Source organism: Carex rostrata, chromosome 9 (genome assembly GCF_964058835.1).
Source record: "Carex rostrata chromosome 9, lpCarRost1.2, whole genome shotgun sequence".
Taxonomy (NCBI): Eukaryota; Viridiplantae; Streptophyta; class Magnoliopsida; order Poales; family Cyperaceae; genus Carex; species Carex rostrata.
In genome coordinates, this window is record NC_135926.1 from 2,974,433 (window position 1) to 2,994,555 (window position 20,123).

At 35.8% G+C, this 20,123-nt stretch overlaps 1 protein-coding gene, 2 long non-coding RNA genes and 1 pseudogene across 5 annotated transcripts; 3 read left to right on the top strand and 1 right to left on the bottom strand.

Annotated features, from left to right (window-relative positions):
- Positions 1-3,093: 3,093 nt before the first annotated feature.
- On the top strand, positions 3,094-7,242 carry LOC144559229 (pentatricopeptide repeat-containing protein At3g23020-like). Its single transcript, XM_078308228.1, has 2 exons — positions 3,094-6,888; positions 7,000-7,242. The coding sequence occupies exon 1, from the start codon at positions 3,288-3,290 to the stop codon at positions 6,771-6,773; it is 3,486 nt and encodes a 1,161-aa protein (XP_078164354.1). The 5' UTR covers positions 3,094-3,287; the 3' UTR covers positions 6,774-6,888; positions 7,000-7,242.
- A 2,088-nt stretch (positions 7,243-9,330) lies between these two features.
- Positions 9,331-10,858, top strand: LOC144559798 (uncharacterized). 2 transcript variants are annotated; one of them, XR_013513250.1, is made up of 5 exons: positions 9,331-9,596; positions 9,706-9,742; positions 9,826-9,905; positions 9,991-10,063; positions 10,576-10,858. It is a non-coding gene; the product is annotated as an uncharacterized LOC144559798 (long non-coding RNA). The 2 variants fall into 2 exon arrangements; XR_013513251.1 differs by having other exon boundaries at positions 9,331-9,524; positions 9,660-9,742.
- A 639-nt stretch (positions 10,859-11,497) lies between these two features.
- On the bottom strand, positions 11,498-12,914 carry LOC144559737 (uncharacterized). Its single transcript, XR_013513221.1, has 2 exons — positions 12,570-12,914; positions 11,498-12,145 (listed from the first exon to the last, which is right to left on the bottom strand). It is a non-coding gene; the product is annotated as an uncharacterized LOC144559737 (long non-coding RNA).
- Positions 12,915-15,813: 2,899 nt separating this feature from the next.
- LOC144559713 (chitinase 2 pseudogene) lies at positions 15,814-16,997 on the top strand (annotated as a pseudogene). Its single transcript, XR_013513214.1, has one exon. The product of XR_013513214.1 is annotated as a chitinase 2 pseudogene (transcript).
- Positions 16,998-20,123: the final 3,126 nt, after the last annotated feature.

A 20,123-nucleotide genomic window follows, 5' to 3' on the forward strand; every position in this document is an offset into this window, starting at 1 on the left:
AAACTTGATCGGCGTAAAAGCGCAACGCAAGTTTCGGTACGCTTGGGGGCGTACCTTTTAAAACCGCGGTTACACCTTCCGATTAGGGTTGCAAGTGTACAACCCTATCGAGGAGTATAATCGGGTATCGATCCACAGGGACGGTTCCTTTATCTAGATATTTACTTATCTCGACTAAAGACTAGAAGTGAGAAAAAGGGGTTTTGGTGTTTAATTTTCCTAAGGAATCAACTCAAGCAATCACACAATGATATAGAATAGTAAATGTGCAAGAAAAGGTATAAACTGTGTTTTGATTTGGGATAAAAGGTGTTTCAAGGGTTTCAGACTTCATCTCTGATTTGCCTCTAGTGGTACGGCCCTTACCAAGTTGGTACGGCCAGGCCGCACCAACCTGGTATGACCAAGCCGTATGGGGCTTGGTACGGGTAGGCCGCACCACTCTTGTAAGGGCTGTACTGGTTTACCAGAACAGAGCTTACAAGTTCGAGTTGATGCATTTCTTGCTGGTACCTCGTATTAAACTCTTGATAAAGGTTCAATTGACCATACCTAAGGTTCCTAAACCTCAACTCTCGTTTGTTGGTTCAAGATCTAAGTTTTGGATTCAATTCTTCACCTTCTAGGGTTTCTAAACCTCAACTCTCGTGTTTTGGTCCAGATCCTCTAGTTGATTGATTGGAGATCTAAGGTAACCTCTAATCTGTCGATTAGAGGAGAATTCAACCTTTCGGCTTCAATTCGATCAAGTCTACCTAAAGGGATTGGTTTGGTTGAGAGAAGGCAATGGTCACATGACCTTGTTAGGGTTGATCTACCACTATAGGCACACCACATGCAATCACAGCGACACAAAGCAATCAAGACAAGCAAATTCACAATCAAATCAATCACAAGAGTTCATACAAGATCCAAATCAAGAAAAGCAACACAAATCAAGAAAATCCATCTACAAACCCTAGAAACGAAAGTCTACTACTCACAAGTCATGGATCTGTCCAGATATACAAGAAAAGAGATAGAGAAAGTCATGAAAGAACTAGATTGAAGATCGGGAATGGAGAAGGTGTAGATCCGTCGATTCTCGCCTCTTCCTCTTCCTTGATCTTCTCTTCTTGCTCCTTTGCTCTCTTTCTCTCTTTCACTGAGCTCTCAATCTGGAATGAAGTGGAATCCCCGAAAATGGAGAGATCCCTCGCTTTAAATAGCCTCTGCCAAGATTTGAATTCTGTCAGGCGGCATCTATGTACGGCCCGTACCAAGGTGGTACGGCCAGGCCGTACAAGATGGGAAAGAGGCTGGATCGGCTAAGTCTGGTAAGGGCCGTACCAAGTCTGGTAAGGGCCGTACCAAGTCTGGTAAGGGCCGTACCAAGTCTGGTAAGGGCCGTACCAAGTCTGGTAAGGGCCGTACCAAATCTGGTAAGGGCCGTACCAAGCCTGGTAAGGGTAGGCCGTACCAAGCCTGGTAAGGGCCGTACCAAGCTTGGTAAGGGTCGTACCAGGGAGTCCAAAAATGCCGTTTCTTCGTGTATTTTGCTCCAATCCTGCAGAAAACAAACAAACTCTCAGCAGTACCAAATTCTAAGGATATATCAATGAAATGCACATGATTTTGACAATTTAGAACGTGAATTTGGTACGAAATCAAGTCAAATATAGGCTAAATATGCGAGGTATCAATTATCAAAATGAAAATATAGTGCCATGGAGTAAAAACTTGTTTTACTCCATGGCTCATTTTAGCCCAACTCACACACACACACACACACACATATGGAGTTGGGCTACGGTGCTTCACGAAGTAAAGTGACTGTTTTACTTCACATCTATATCTTCAATTTCAAAATTCAAAACATCGATCCGAACCGTTCAAGTTGATCTCCATATTAAATTGTGCTTGGAGACCAAATTTTGCAATTTTTGGAAACTTTTTACTATATTTTTTAGAATTTTTGAAAAATCGTTGTTTTTTAGAAAATTCTTGACCATAAAAACAGGGATTTTAAAAAATTCCAAAAAAATAGTAATAAATTTTCAAAAAAATATAAAATTTGGTCTCCAAGCACAATTTAATATGGATATCAACTTGAACGGTTCGGATCGATGTTTTGAATTTTGAAATTGAAGATATAGATGTGAAGTAAAACAGTCACTTTACTTCGTGAAGCACCGTAGCCCAACTCTCTCTCTCTCTCTCTCTATATATATATAGAGGATATATGCTTATAAGTCATTTTTTTCGTTTTCAAACTCCAAAAAGTCGACCTGAACCGTTAGATATGATCTCTATATTGAAGTGTGCTTGGGGACCAAATTTTACATTTTTCTGAATTTTTTTATTATTTATTAAGCCACTTTGAAAATCGTTGATCCAACGGTGACTTTTGATTTTACTGTTTTGTTAAGCCACCGTTGGATAAGTGGTTTTCAAAGTGGCTTAATAAATAGTAAAAAAAAAAAATCAGAAAAATGTAAAATTTGGTCTCCAAGCACATTTCAATATAAAGATCACATCTAACGGTTCAGATCGACTTTTTAGATTTTAAAAACAAAAAAATGACTTATAAGCATATATCCTCATATGCTTATGGAAGTAGAGTAGCCAACCTATATATATGTGTGTGTGTGTGTGTCATTTAAGGAACGTTATTTATATGCAAATGTCATTTAATATGTAATTTAAGAAATGTTATTTGATATTTAGTTTAATTTTTAATGTATTTGAAGTCAAACGATAAAAATATTTAAATTTATATGTTAATTTAAAGTATTTATTTATTATTATTTTTAACTGTCTAATTTTATAGCAATTGCATTATTAGTTTTAATAATTTTGTATTTAAATAATTTACTTGCGAAGTAGCTCAATTTCGATAATTTAAATTTATTATTTAAAATTATTAAATTTTAAAATTAAACTCATAAAAAATCTGATAAACAAATAAACAATTTTCATATATAAAGATGTGGCAATCGGATAATTTCAAACCAAATAAACTACAAGAATTTGCTCTTGGGACTTGGGAGTCATCATCCACGGGATATCTCCATTTTAAACGAAATTGAGAGGACTTTACCGGCCTACCCACCCAAAGGATAGAGAAGCCTCCAGCCAGGGTTTAACGGTGGAGGGTTTACTACTGCCCTGCGGAGAGAACTCTTATCATACACAAATCACAACAGAGAAAAAGATATTTAAACCAACTTTTGAATTCGTAATCTTCTCACTTCTTCCATTTATACTTTTCTCTTAGTATACTCAAGCAGTCGGTTTTCCAAATTGATATGCTGTGCTCCTCCGAATGCTTTCTCGCATTCTTTTCTCAAAACCCGATCAGTTTTAGCCGCTTAAAGCTCCCAAATCGGAAGTGCGTGCGGAAACCAGTGTCCAAGATTGAATGCCAAATCTTGCAAAGAAATCACCGTTCGAGGTACGGTGGTATTATCCCAGCAATTTTGGAGTCACTTGAGACGGTTGAAAACCTAGACGAGGCTTTTGAGCCATGGAAAAGACTTAATCACAAGGAGAGAACTGTAATTCTGAAAGAACAGACTGATTGGAGAAGAGCAGTGGAGATTTTTCATTGGTTCAAAAACCATGGATCACCCGGAGTCAATCTCATTCACTACAATGTCGTGCTTTGGATGGTTAGTAAAGCTAAAAATCTGAATGTTTTGATAAATCTCTGGTGTGAGATGCATAATTTGGGAATAATACCCGATAATTTAAGCTATTCTGCATTAATTGAAGTTTGTTTGAATTTGGGGGCGAACAAAGCAATGCTATTATGGGTTGGAGATATGTTCAAAAGAGGGGTCTCACCTGATGAGATGACTATGGTTTCTATTCTCAAAGCATACAAGGCAACTGGTAAATTTAGCCGCTCAAAGCTCCCAAATCGGAAGTGCAGGTGGAAACCATTGTCCAAGATTGAATGCCAAATCTTGCAAAGAAATCGCCGTTTGAGGTACGGTCGTTTTATGGCAGCAATTTTGGAGTCACTTGAGACAGTTGAAAACCTAGACAAGGCTTTTGAGCCATGGAAAAAACTTAAACACAAGGAGAGAACTATAATTTTGAAAGAACAGACTGATTGGAGAAGAGCACTGGAGATTTTTGATTGGTTCAAAACCGATGGATCACACGGAGTCAATCTTATTCACTACAATGTGATGCTCAAGATGGCTAGTAAAGCTCAAAATCTGGATCTTTTGATAAATCTCTGGTGTGAGATGCATGATTCGGGAATAACACCTGATTATATAAGCTATTCTGCATTAATTGAAGCTTATTTGAATTTGGGGGCGAACAAAGAAATGCTATTATGGGTTGGAGATATGTACAAAAGAGGGGTCTCACCTGATGAGATGACTATGGTTTCTATTCTCAAATCATACAAGGCAACTGGTAAATTTAGCCGCTCAAAACTCCCAAATGGGAAGCGCGTGCGGAAACCAGTGTCCAAGATTGAATGCCAAATCTTGCAAAGAAATCACTGTTCGAGGTACAGTGGTTTTATCCCAGCAATTTTGGAGTCACTTGAGACGGTTGAAAACCTAGACAAGGCTTTTGAGCCATGGAAAAGACTTAATCACAGGGAGAGAACTATAATTTTGAAAGAACAGACTGATTGGAGAAGGGCAGTGGAGATTTTTGATTGGTTCAAAACCCATGGATCACACGGAGTCAATCTTATTCACTACAATGTGATTCTCAGGATGGTTAGTAAAGCTCAAAATCTGGATCTTTTGCTAAATCTCTGGTGTGAGATGCATAATTTGGGAATAATACCTGATAATTCAAGCTATTCTGCATTGATTGAAGCTTATTTGAATCTGGGGGGGAACAAAGCAATGCTATTATGGGTTGGAGATATGTACAAAAGAGGGGTCTCACCCGATGAGATGACTATGGTTTCTATTCTCAAAGCATACAAGGCAACTGGTGAATTTAGAGAAGGCGAACGGTTATTCAATAGGTGGGTAACAAGTAGGAAAAACATGCCCCAAACCGGAAAAGGCTGCTCTTTGTATTCTCACAATGTGATGGTGGATGCCTATGCAAAAGCTGGCCAGTTTGAGAAGGCTTTAGGTGTATTTCTTAGGATGATAAGAGAGGGACCTGAACCTGATGCTGTAACTTTCAATACCATAGCACATGCATGTGGTCAAAGTGGTAGGTTCAAAGAAGTTCCCAAATTCGTCACAGCTATAATTAAGTTAAATTTCATCCCCGATTCAAAATCACATGTTTCTATTCTCTCTCTGTGCATTAAAGCTGGTTATATTGATTTAGCTGAGAGTTATTTCTCAACTGTGAAAGGCAAATCAGTAATTTTGGATATTTTAGGGTATCGCAAGCTGTTGTATGGATATACCAAACTAAACATGGTTAACAAGGCAGAAACTTTAGTCAGAGAAATTGAGGCGAAAGGGGTTGTGATTGATGAATACGCACAATCAGCTTTGACTAGGATGTATATAAATGCTGGGCTACTAAGAAAGGCCTGGTCTTGGTTCGAAAAAATTTCTGATTCAATTAGTGCAGACTGTTTTTCGGCCAACATTGATGCATTTGGAGAGGGAGGTTTCCTTTCTTTAGCAGAGAGGGCCTTTTTACGGTGCCTGGAGAAAAAAAAAGCAGGGGTTTCTACATTTAATGTCATGGTTAAAGCATATGGTATTGGAAAGGAGTATGAGATGGCATGTGAATTAGTAGATTGTATGGAGGAAAAGTATGGTGTATTGCCAGATAGCTGCACATATAATTCTCTTGTAATTGTCTTGTCAGGTGCTCAGCTATTGGAAAAAGCTTGTATATATGCCAGAAAAATGTATGACGCGGGGTTAGTAAGTAGCTGTTTTTCGTATTCTATTATTATAGGTTGTTTTGTTAAGCTCGGTGATGTAGAAATGGCAGAGAACCTGTTCAATGAAATGTCTAGGTTAAACATGCAAATTGATATGGTTACATACTCCATGCTAATTGATGCATATGCGAGTATTGGAAATGTAGAAATGGCTAGTAAATATTTGGATTTGCTGAGAAAAGCAGGGTTTAAGGTCAATTTGGTAATTTGTAATTCACTGCTCAAGCTGTATACTAAGGCAGGGTGCCTTCTAGAAGCTGCAGAGACATACAGCCTCTTGAAATCCTTGCGTGGTACTGGTACAGCTGATTTGTATGCATCAAATTGCATGATTTCTATGTATTGTGATAATTCCATGGTGAAGGAAGCTGAAGACATCTTTGAAGAATTGAGGCTAAGTAAAAGTGCGAATGAATTTTCATACACAACACTTTTACTACAGTACAAGAGGCTTGGGAGGTACAAGGAAGCATTCAGGATTTCTAGAGAGATGCAATCGCTAGGATATCCGAACGAGCCTTTTGGATACAATGCTGTAATTGGGTTGTACGCATCTGTAGGTAGGGCCAAGGGAGCCGTAAGGATTTTCCGTCACATGCTGAAATGTAATGTACCACCAAATGATACCACCTTTAGGATGCTGAGGTGTGTTTTGGCAGATTGTGGGGTTGCAAAGAAAGATATCAGAAGGTTGGAGAAGGTTACGAGAAGGAATTATGAGACTGGTGTGAGGGAATGGGTGAAGGTTATTAACTCAATTGTTGGATTGGATGATTATATCTTGGAACATAGTATAAACTTGACAGGTAGTATGAAAAAGGATTCTGTTGTAGAAACTGTGGAGAAAGTTATAGATTGTGAAAAGGCGGTGGTGGTTTCTAGAGATCTTTTATATGTGTAAGAGATTGAGAGTATCAAAACAAAATTAGTATATAGTAGGTTTTGAACTTTTACTGCTCTGGCACCACAACACTGCTGAAGGCCTGTGTGGCCTGAGTTTTTAGAAGCTAAACTAGGTAATTTTATTTCTCATGTAGTCTAATTTGGTTTACTGTACCTTCTGGCCTTTTGTTGTATAGGCACAAGGCATATTCACTGTGACTAACAATTTATATTTTTTATTACAGGAAATGCATTGGGATTGCTTTGTTTATCTTTCTGGGAGACTTATCTTTTTTTCACAGCCCAATTCTAGAATTTTTGGTATGTTACCTTCATGTGTATCAATCTATTTTTGTATAGCATGCTAGTTCAACTTTCCACTTTTTCAAAGGCATATTATTAACAATCTTTTTTTTGTAAAGTTCTTATGCTATAGCATGTTTTCTTTATATATATATATAAACGTATCTACAAAAGCTTCTTTATTATGACCTTCATTTTATTCTCTTTTGTAATTTTGGCAAAAACAGTACACTTTATTCTTGGGCGAACATTAAAACTCTGGAGATCACAGTAATGAGTAAATTGCTCAAGCGGTTTTAAAATATCACTGTTTCCTATTTTGGTCCCAGAAGTTAATTTTTCATGTTGGCCCTCACCATTCAGTATGTAACACTCTGTTATGGTTTTTTTTCAGTAAAAAAGGACAACAGGACCTGACCAAAACTGGTATTGAATGTGTCATTTTTGGACTGCATATCCTGCTTAAGTGATTAATTCCACATGGGCATTGGTTAGAGCTGCCAATTTTTCATCGCTGTAATTGCTGATGGGTTCTAAATTGATCTTATACGAGTTTTCTTGAGGATCAGATATAGGGGTGCAAACGGATTGGATGTGGATCGGATAGTGGTAAAACCATACCCTTTTAATTTTCGGATACAGATACAGATCGGATATTAGACGGATACATATGGATACGGATCGGATATTGGATACCTGTAGATATATACATAAATATTTTCATAATTTATGGTAAACTATATGGTATATATCTACTATTCGGATACAGATAATTAAATTTCAAAACCATATTCGTATCTGTATCCGCACCGATATTCGGATATCCGTATCTAATATTTGGATACAGATGAGGATACGGTCGGATAATATCCGACCCGTTTGCACCCCTAATCGGTTAGCAACCCCAAAACGTAACAATAGGAGCTGGTAAATTTTCTTGATGATCAAATAACTCGGTTTGGGACAATTTCAAACAGAGACCCCAAAATATAAAGTATTCCCGACCTTGTCCAGGCCCTGACACCCATGGCCCAGACAAGGATATAGGAAAGTTTATTTTTTCTTTTTCTTGAATCAGTAGGCAAAATTGCTGGAAATAAATCTGCTGTTATTCTGATTTCAGCCGATGATTTTTGTCAAGATTCGAACACAATTTGTTTTTCTTTGAGATTCGTGCGTGAATTTTTTTTGAACCGTTAGAATAGAAATAAAGGGTCCTGTGATCCTTTGGAATAACAAAAGATTGATATCCAAAATTGCTACTACCTACTTCTATTAATAAATAAAAAGGAGTTTACATAGAGGAGAAAATAGGGGAAAAAAATACAAATGCACCAGAGAGAGAAATACAGTAAAACCCTAGGCTAGAATGAAAGAAAAAAAATGCCATTGTTTGGGTATATTGATGAATGTTGAAAAGTTTGTATCTTAATGATCACATAATCTTCATCCACTGTGTGATCTGAATAACCAACTGATTTTTTTATTAATAGAAAATAAATAAATAAAATATTGAAATACAGCATAACTTTTGAATTTTGTTGAAAACTGAGTAGAACGGGTTGTGTAAACCCGTCCCACCGGACGGGTCTAATTATCCCGTCCGGTTAATTAATGGTTAGCGTTAAACTCAGCGAAGGAAAAAAAAAAAAAAAAATCCGGACGGTATGCTTCAACCCGTCTTGGATCAGAAAAAAAAGAAAGAAAAGAAATCCAGACGGGTTATGTAACCCTGTCCAGGATTTGAAATCTTTTTCCATATATTATATTATATTATAGAGTTAGGCTAATATGACACTAGTGTTATATCAAACTAAATAACACCACATCTTAAACCCTTAGATCTGCTTTAAGATTCGTACAAAATGAAGTGCTTGAACAGTAAAAGCGGATAATACAAATCTTAAAGCAGATCTAAGGGTTTAAGATGTGGTGTTATTTAGTTTTGATATGACACTAGTGTCATATTAGCCTAACTCTATATTATATTATGATTTTATATATATTATATTATATTATGATTTTATATATATTATATTTTTTGTTTTTTATATTATATTATTATATTAATATACTTATATATATATATATATATAGAGTAATGCTACGCTACTTTGCAAATTAAAGGGCCTGTTTTAATTCGCATTTGTAACCGTCCGATCTGCTTCAAAAATTGTGTTGATCAGATCGCCAAAACGCGGAACTGGACGTCTCCTGTTGAGCGCCCTTTACATTTCCAAATCTATTTTCGCAAATGGAGGCCTCCAATTAAAACCCTAGACAGCTCCCCGTCTCTCCTTCTCTCTCACGCGAAAAAGAAGAACTGGGCGACTCTGAAAACCCTAGATAGCGAGACCCCTCTCCTTCTCTCTCACGTGAAAAAGAAAAGAGAGATAAGTCGCCCAGTCGAAGTCACTGAGTCGGCCAGTAGAAGTCGCTGAGTCGGAGTCGCTGCCTCTCTTGCCAGGTGCTCTCTCTCTCTCTTTGTGTCCCTAGAGTTGTAGTTCGGCACAGAAGTGCTTCATCCCGTCCCAATTCTGTAAACTTTCTTCCCAGTCTTTTAATTAAATGTGTTTCTTAAATTTGGGTTTGTTCTTTTAAGGTGATGTCTGGACTCAATAGTTACAACTCTTTTGGTACAATTTCAGAAGGGCATTTAGAGATGAATTGGCATTGCTTCAGCTGGTACGTCTTACAAAATTACTTTGACTTAATTTATTGAACGAGAACAGTGAAAATTTACTTTGACTTACAAAATTTGTATTCAGGTTGATCTCCATACTTTCTTGGACCGAAAGGGAACTCTAAAGACATCACTGTCTGTCAAGTTTGCACTTGATATTGCAAGGTCTTTATCATTTGTTGTCCCCACTTTTCTTTTTCTCTTGTTCCATGCAGAGACTTACTTTTAAGTTAATTAATGATGTTGGCAGAGAAGAGGGTTAGAAGGTTCACCGATTCTCATTGATTCCCAACATTTCCATGCTCTCTTCACGAAAGACCTAGGTGAGTATTAATCTACTAATTGTACACTTTTTTTTTTGAATGAAAGTTTGACAGTCAGCCCATTTTCATTTGTACTTTGGTAGTGATTTGAACCGTACTGGACATTGCAAGGAAATCCATTATTTCAAGGGATTCCCCTTTGCTTTCATGATGAACTTTTTGATTGGATAATCATGAGCAAGAGGGTATAGGTCGAGCCTTTATGCCTAATCATATTCAATTCGCAGTCCTTACCATGGTTCTGAAACACCTTATTCTGACTGTAGTCTCTTGTTCACAGTGATCCGACTTTTGGTATCACTCAGTCAACTCGGAGTAGATATCATATTCTTCAGAAAATTCGGAAAAATTAAATGTAGCGAGTCAAAGATATTGCGTTATTTAAAATTTAAATTATTTGAAATTTTTAATTGAACTTACCAGCAATAATTCTTAGCAGCACCATACTTTTTATGATTACTTACAATACAAAATGTCCGAAATGAAATTCCGTAACTTGAATTTATTCTCAGAGTCAAGCTCATAAACGTGCCGGGTCAAGTGTTGGATGGTAGTCGGTTTGAGGTATAACCGGCTTGGGAACCTCTTGCTGCTATATTGATGTATTTGCAGATTTGCTGCTACTGCTATATTGCTGTATTTGCAATTTAAATATGTTTAGACTTTGTTTATTTGGCCTCTGATGTGAGAATATTTGATTATGTTTAGACTATGTTATGCATGAACAAGTGTCAATTTGTATTATTTGATTTGATCAGACAGACCATATGAGGTTTTGGCACAACTGTGCTATCATGACACATACATTTCTTGTCCTGTTTATGTATGTTGTATATTTAAATTTCAGATCTATAACTGCTCAATTCTACCTTTCTCATTATGTAGTTATATTGGTTTTCCTATAAATATGTAGTATCATGCTGTTCAGAATGCTCTCTCTTGGTATTCTTTTTAGTGGTAATGTATCATTTTCTTCTTACTTCATTTTGCATAGGTATATATGTTAGCCGCCTTCTATCATTTGAATATACCTTTCTCATTATGCACCATAAGCATGAGGTTTTAACAATTAACATGCACCATAAACAGCATATAAATTGTTATTTTGAGTCAAATGAAGGATTACCAAATACAACAATAGAATTAATTTAAATAAGAATAAAAACAAATAATTACCAAATACAACAATGGCATCCAAATTTTGAACTAATTCAACATAACAGCAAAGGGGTTATTATTTTGAGTCAAATGAAGGATTTATACTGCTTCAATAATGAATTGTTTTCACAAGGATTATAAAATAATGGGGTAATAATTCCTCATTAATATACACAGTTTACCAGATCAGACAACTCCTTCAGTTTCCATCACTACAAAAGAAAATTTAAAGATTTCCCCTAAATATCAGCAACTACAACCTCTAATCAAACCATGACCCAAAAAAACGACATACTGGTAAAAGATGGAAAATATGTACAATAGTCACAGAAAAAGTAAGGAAAATATGTACAATAGTCACAGAAAAAGTAGTAAAACCCTTGACTAAACAAGGTTACATAATAATGAAAATAAACAAGAAAATTGAGAATATGAATATTCAAAATTTACAACATCGCTAGATAGAATATAAAACCCCCAGCATAGCAGTAGATGCTAGCAAAGGCTCCGCTAATTCGATCTGTTAGTGACATGCTCTTGTCGCTACAGGAGCAATAGCCATTGTTGTACTTGTTTACTGGTTTCATGAATCAGGGTGTGCACCACCTTGCTTTCCCATGAGAAGATTTGCTAGTTTCGCTCATGCCATAACACCCAGGCTGCTGCAGCCCCAAGGGTGACTTTATGTGAATGCCAAACCTCCACTATAGTATCATATGAAACAGAAGGCATGGCCATGTTATGCCTAGACAGTAAACCCCTCCAGAAGTGATTTGCGTACAGATACGTCCATAGAATGTTTCTTCCTTCTAAAATTGATGCACCACAAATCACAAACTTTGGGTTGACCTGAATCCCTCTTTTTGCCAGAACCTGCTGGATGAGTATTCTATCCTGAATTGTTAACCAGATGAAGACTCTTACCTTCATAATTTAGACATTTACCCATAAAAAATTATATATTAGTTATTTCTCCATACATACATAATTATTTTATTTATATCCTCATTTCTTCATTTAACAATTAAATATATATACACAAAAATTGTTAAAAAATAAAATGATAATTTGAGTTTGTAATCAAAAATTGTTTTAGGGGTTATAATCTGAGTTTGTATTAAGAAAAAGATCATGATTAGGCATAAAGGCTCGACCTATACCCTCTTGCTCATGATTATCCAATCAAAAAGTTCATCATGAAAGCAAAGGGGAATCCCCTGAAATAATGGATTTCCTTCCAATGTCCAGTACGGTTCAAATCACAACCAAAGTACAAATGAAAATGGGCTGACTGTCAGACTTTCATTCAAAAAAAAAAAAAGTGTACAATTAGTAGATTAATACTCACCTAGGTCTTTCGTGAAGAGAGCATGGAAGTGTTGGGAATCAATGAGAATCGGTGAACCTTCTAACCCTCTTCTCCGCTTCTTTTCATGGAGACCATGAGACCAGTCGGAGGCAGTGACTAAGCGACTGATCGCCTCTTTTCTTTTTCGCGAGAGAGAGAAGAAGAGGGGTCGCGTGAGAGTGACTGACTGCCGCTGCCGCTGGAGAGGATCTCGCTTTGGGTTTTGGCGTGAGGAAGAGAGAAAGAGAGGATCGCCTCTCTCTCACACTCGCTTTCTGATTTCGCTTAGGGTTTCGCCAGGAGGAAGAGAAGAAGAGAAGGAACGGGTCGCGTGGGTCGCGTCTGGGGTTTTAATGGGAGATGTCCAGTCCGATAATTGTAATTTTCAAAGTAAAGGGAGATCAACTGGAGATGTCCAGTTCCGCATTTTTTACATCTCATCATCTGTGATCTACACTATTTTTGAAGCAGATCGGAGGGTCAGAAACGCGAATTAAAACAACCGAATTAATTTGCAAAGTAGCGTAGCATTACTCTATATATATATATATATATTATATTATGAATAGAACTAGTTTAGTTGTGCTTAAGCTCACCAAAGTGTTTGGTGAGCTTAACTTCAAAACTTATTAAATCGGTTTCAAATGACGAATCCAAACCGTTAGAATCTGCCTATCTTGCGAGTGATGCGTCTACATGTGAAAATTTTAAACATTTGAATTAATTTAGTATAAAGTCAATATGTCAAAATTAAAAGGTTAATAAATTAATTTTAGTGCATTTATTTTTTGAACGTTTTTTTACCGCTTGACTTTATACTAAATTAATTAGAATGTTTAAAATTTTCACATGTAGTGCATCACTTGTAAGCAGTGTAGTAATATTAGGTAATATGCGACGCATATGCGGCCGCATATGCGTATGCGGTTCCGAACCGCATAGAAAATCAATATGCGGTTTAATATGCGGTTCCGCATATGCGGCTGCATATTAGGCCGCATATTTTTGACCGCATATGTTTTAACAGGCCGCATATTGGTTTAACAGGCCGCATATTAGGCCGCATATGTATTTGTATTACTATGTATTATTATGTATTAGTTCTAACTATTTGTATTTGTATTTGTATTACTATGTATTACTATGTATTTCTATTTGTACTCATAAATTCTTATTCCTATTTGTATTACTATGTATTTCAATTTTCAAATATATATGAATTCTTATTTTAAAATCCGCATAGAAATCCGCATATGCGGCCGCATACCGTATATGCGGTATGCGGTGCCCTTCCGCATACCGCATAGAAATCGCATATTACTACACTGCTTGTAAGATAGACGGATTTCAACGGTTCAAATTCGTCATTTGAAACCGATTTGATGGATTTTGAAGTTAAGCTCATAAAACTAGGGTGTTCTTAAGCTCACCAAAGTGTTTGGTGAGCTTAACTTCAAAATCCATCAAATCGGTTTCAAATGACGAATTCGAACAGTTGAAATCTGTCTATCTTACGAGTGATGCATCTACATGTGAAAATTTTAAACGTTCGAATTAATTTAGTATAAAGTCAAGCGGTAAAAAAGCATTCAAAAAATAAATGCCCTAAAATTAATTTATTAACCTTGTAATTTTGATCGATTGACTTTATACTAAATTAATTCAAATGTTTAAAATTTTCACATGTAGACGCATCACTCGCAAGATAGGCAGGTTCTAATAGTTTGAATTCGTAATTTGAAACCGATTTAATAAGTTTTGGAGTTAAGCTCACCAAACACTTTGGTGAACTTAAGCACAACTAAACTAATTTTATTCATAACATAATATATATATATAAGTATATTAATAATAATATAATATAAAAAACAAAAAATATAATATAATATAATATAAAAAACAAAAAACAATATAATATATATAAAATCATAATATAATATAATAATATCATATATAGAAAAAGCTTTCAAGTCCTGGACGGGGTTACATAACCCGTCCGGATTTCTTCTTCTTTTTTTTTTTTTTTTTTTGATTTGGGACGGGTTGAAGCATACCGTCCGGATTTTGTTTTTGTTTTTTTTTTCCTTTCCTCCGCTGAGTTTAACGCTAACTATTAATTAACTGGACGGGATAATTAGACCCGTCCGGTGGGACGGGTTTACACAATCCGTTCTACTCAGTTTTCGACAAAATCCAAAAATTATGCTGTATTTCGATATTTTATTTATTTATTTTCTATTAATAAAAAAATCGGAAATAACCAATTATTTCACCCACTATCAGCTCCTTTAATTGTGCTGATACAACATTTGGAGAGACTTGACTGACGTAACATGTGCTAATTTAGATATTTAGACTTGTTCTTGTCTTCTAGAGTCTCAACTTCCTATGGCATTTGGGGTGAAATTTGAGTAGCGAGTTTGGGAAATTTCAGCACTATTGTTATTCAGTACACGGATTGCTACTTCGCTTCCTCCGCAGAAGTTTGGGCAGTGTACTTCTTAAGGTGCCTTTAGTGGACTTTATGAGGAAAAATCAATTTTGTCAACAGCAGAAGGTTATGTAATCATTTGTCAAAGTCCCCTCCAATCAGCATCCAGTTCTATCCAAGTTTGTCTCCTTTTGAACCGTTAATTTATTTGAAAAAAAAAAATCATTTACAAAGAATAATATTACCTTTTGCTTTCGAAAGGTGTATTAATTTGTCCCCTCAGGAATATATATATTTCTTATGACAAGATATACAGCGGCTGAATATTGAAAATTTTTGTAAGAAAAGAAGAATATTGACTAGCCACTACCTTAGTGGGAATTTAACTGGTAATCCTATACCATTCCAAGATATGTCAGAGTTGGAGCAATTAATTATAAAAAAATCACCGATCGTTTAAATTTTAGTATCTTGGAGGTACTAATCTTTTTTCTTAGTTCAGTTATCAATCAGTTAACGTAAACTAAAGCCCCATTTTTTGACTTTTATATTACGACTATTCAAACCTGCAATTCAACTCTTATCTAACAGACTTCGTTTAAATTTTAGTATCTTGGAGGTACTAAATTTTCTTCTAAGTTCAGTTATCAACCAGTTAACATAAACTAAAGCCCCATTTTTTGACCTTTATATTATGACTATTCAAACCTGCAATTCAACTCTTATCTAACAGACTTCAATTTATATTCAAAATTTGTTATTTTTTATGCGTATTGGCCTACCCAACTTAGACAATATATAAATATATGACCCACACCTCCCAATCCTTATTCTGATAACACCAAATCAGCAGCCAACAAACTAAAATGGATTCTTCAACCCTTTTCTCCACCCCGCTCTTCTTCTCTTTCCTCACCTTTCTCTTGGCACCGATGGCAGTTTCTGGTGCCAACTCGAATCACTTTACCGAATACATTGGGGCCCAATTTCGAGGCGTCAAGTTCTCTGATGTCCCGATTAATTCTAGTGTAAACTTCCATTACATATGTGCTTTTACAATAGACTACTCAGTTGCCACAACACCTCCAACCCCAACAAATGGCGAGTTTGGTGTCTTTTGGGACACTGAAAATCTCTCTCCAGATGCAGTCTCTGCCATTAAACAAAACTACTCCAACGTGAAGGTCGCTGTCAGCCTTGGTGGCGCCACAGTCAATGACTACACTGTTTACTTCAACGCCACTTCAGTCGACAGCTGGGTTAGTAATGCTGTCTCCTCTTTGACCAGCATAATCCAAGAGTACAATCTCGACGGAATCGACATAGACTATGAAAGCTTCAGTAATGCGAACGACACCAATACATTCACCGAGTGCATTGGGCAGCTCATAACAACCCTAAAAAACAATGGTGTGATATCATTTGCCTCAATTGCACCATATGCCGACCCCACGGTGCAGAGCATGTATAAAGCACTCTGGGCGAAGTACTCTAGCGTCATAGATTATGTGAACTTCCAGTTTTATGGGTATGGAGCAGATACGACAATTGATCAGTACGTGCAGTATTACGACGAACAGGTTACCAACTATCCAGGGGGCAATGTGCTCGCCAGTTTTACGACAGGTAACACGACTGAATCGGGTGTGATTTCAGCTGATACAGGTTTAAATGCGTGTAAGGAGCTTAAATCAGAGAACAAGCTTTACGGGATCTTTATTTGGTCGGCCGATGACTCGCTGAGTCAAGGGTTTACTTATGAAATCCAGTCTCAAGCGCTCTTGGCTAGTTGATTTTGATTTTCCCAATCTTTCACCTTCCCTTTCAGTTGTGTAATTGTCGGTGGGAGATGAGGAGATTGCATTTAGACTTGGTTAGAAACATGTAATAAAAAAAGGGATTGATTTTCTCTTTCTCTGCGAGTGAATAAATCTATTATGAAGTATTGATAATAAAATTCGGGCTTTAGGTTCCGTGTTTATTGGCTCGTTGCTTTATTTCTGTAGTGAACTAGTGACTTCATTTCTGTAGTAAATCTTTTTTTTTTTTTGACAAAAGTGGTATTTTACCACCGGTTTCTTTACGAAACAAAAAGTTTATACAACATGTCCAAAATAAAGCGCTAGCATACAATCTATCGACACCTAATAACCAAAAAGTTTTTAAAAAAAACAAACTAATAACAAAAGCATACTAGCATAACATGAAATAGTAATACTAAATGGAATCAAAAATGACTATATCAGTAGAAGGGGAGGCACTAGCTGATGAAGATGAAATACTGGGCAGAAGGCCAACAGCACAATCAATAGCATCAATAACGGCTCTGTTACTCAAATAATCAGCTAGGTGCAACCCTTCTAAACCAAGACCAGGGTCCTCGTCTAAATCCAGCGGGGAGCTGTCCTGGTCCTGTGCATCCGTGGCGGATAATACTATCAGAGGCCCTATCTGAGGCAAAGAAGAAACATCAAAAGACATAATCATAGATAACTTGAAATAAGAATTATCTAAGCGCGACTTACACCAAAATGAAGTTAAAGCAATAATAGAAGCAGCTACAGACCTAATAGAAGGTATAGGAGAATTTTGAAAACAAATCTTATTTCGTGTTAACCATACAATCCAAAGAGTTGCAGCCCTAATCAGTTCCACTAGTAGTGAATCCTTTAATGGAATCCAATAATCGAAATACCAAAGATCACACACCTTAGTACAATTAAAAAGAAAGTTGTTATGATTACCAATCCAAGACCATAATAAAGTATTATGAAGTATTATGAAGTATTATGAAGTATTGATAATAAAGGCATTTGAACCCTCCTCATATTAGAATTGGTGCGTTGACTTCATTTCTGTAGTGAACTAGTGATGCATGCTTTCTGGCGTTTCGTGTAATTTTTCTTTTTTTCTGGCGTCTGTGTGAATTTGAAGGATTGAGCAACCTATTATTATGTTGGACAAGCTACACCAGATAGGTTATACATGATAGTAATTTGACTCTGCTCATCGCCTGCATTAACTCAAAAGAGCATTATTTTTTGAGTTAATGCATATCGGCCGATTGTAAACGGAGCCTATCCGGTGTACTGTCACGCTTTTAATTAGTATTATTTAATTCAGAGGCGAGGTACCAATTTTACTTGACCTTTTCTAATAATGGGGGCTCAAAAGATTCCTTTTTGAGTTAATGCAGAGGATACGAATTCCAATATGAGTGAACGGTTCAAACAAATATTGATGTCATGCTTTTAATTAGTATTATTTAATTCAGAGGGGAGGTACCAATTTGAATGGACCTTTTTTAATAATGGGAGCAGGTGATGAGAAGGTTGTTACAACTTACAATCATAACAATAACGTTTCCAAATAATATATATATATTATTTGTGTTATTTTTTTTTATAATTTTCTTAATTTTTTTTAAATCTGACAAATTATACAAACAACACATTACTTATCGTGAAATTTACAAACCTTTTGTTTATTTCATAAGCATACCATCGTTTGATATATTATTTCATAAGCAAATAAATGGAGAATCACAAGAGAAATCAAGATAATAAGCAAGCAAGTACAAAACATTTAGAGATGATACAAGATTTTACGTCGAAACTCTTTCGGAAAAAAATCACGGAAGCACACGACACAAATTCACTAAATCACGGTACAAATTCAAGAGCAAAATCCTAAATGACTTGATGAAGAGGTAACATAGACAGACAAAGAAGCAGCTCAAACAAAACAATGAAGTAAATTGGCTCGCTTAGAAAAGCTACGACAGAAGCATTTAATCAAAGTCTCAATGCCAATGGTTTGACCATTGTGCCATAGCTAAACCAAATACCATAGTTTGGTAGCAGCTTTAATTGGAAAATCAGATTACCTTCGGTTCTCTTAATTTGCTGATATAAAAAGATATTAACCAGCTGCTTCAATTAAACAAACATACTCATTTTCATCGGCTCAATTCTTTCTACCGATGTCAAATGCACCAATTCCCATCGGCTCAGTTTCTTGCCGATAGGAAATGAACCAAGCAGCATCGGTTAAACTCAAAACCGTTGACAAAGGAAAAACGAACTGGACCCGTTAATTGTCTTCAAACCAACACAAATATGATCTAATTTCTTCATACCTTGAAACTTGATAATATAACCCCAATAAAAATTATAATTGCACCAACAGATATCCATACATGTAATACATGTACCTTAAATTATACCAAAACATATCCATAACTTTACCTAGATGTAAGGAAATAAGATATTTCAGTAATATTCTCAATGAATTGAAAGAATAAGGTTCATAATCTAAAAAAAAATTAGTTTGGACTGGTACCAACTGTACCAATAGCATCTTAATCAAATTATCTAAATTAAACAATTAAACATGCATCACAACCCACAATAATTAATTATCAAGGTTATACAGATAATTCCTTTTGCTTAGGCATCAAACCTCAACAATCTAAACATCAGAATTTCAACTTGAGAATACTCTTACAAAATTAAACAACCGATTGAACCGAGTGATTGGTACAAAAGAGTTCTTAAAGTTTCAACAAAGAAGAGGCTCTCACTGGTTGTGCATAACTGTTTCTCCTTGCTTTTCTCTTCCTTTCATCTCTTCTGTTTTTTTGGAGTTCAAAACATTTATTTTCTTGTATCTCATTGTATTTTATTTTAAGATTACAAGATGTTCGACAAAATTATTTAAAGGCATTTTTGTGTTCACCTGTTTCCTAACATGTAGCTATCTAATTAATGCTACTTAAAACTCCTCAAGCCTTCTTATGCACTAATCCCTGTTAATCCAGCCAAATAGAACTTCCTTTAAAAATATTAAATACACTCCTTAATAAATTTTAGAGAGCCCAAATTCTTTTTTTTTTTCCAAGTACATGCGGATAATTTATATCCAATATGTACTTCAATTTGGCTATAATTCTACAAGTCACCACTTCATCTCAAACTGCCTAACACACAATTCGTAGTCAACAAAATAAACAATATTTAAGACACATTAAAGGTATAAGGAAATTATTAGTTAAAAGCGCTAATAAGAGAAAATAATATCACATATCAGTGTACAATGTCTGAAAAGATCATAATTGGAAATAG

What these genes read in the sequence shown, in the direction of transcription:
- LOC144559229 (XM_078308228.1), top strand. Translation starts at nt 3,288, where the DNA reads ATGCTGTGCTCCTCCGAATGCTTTCTCGCATTCTTTTCTCAAAACCCG.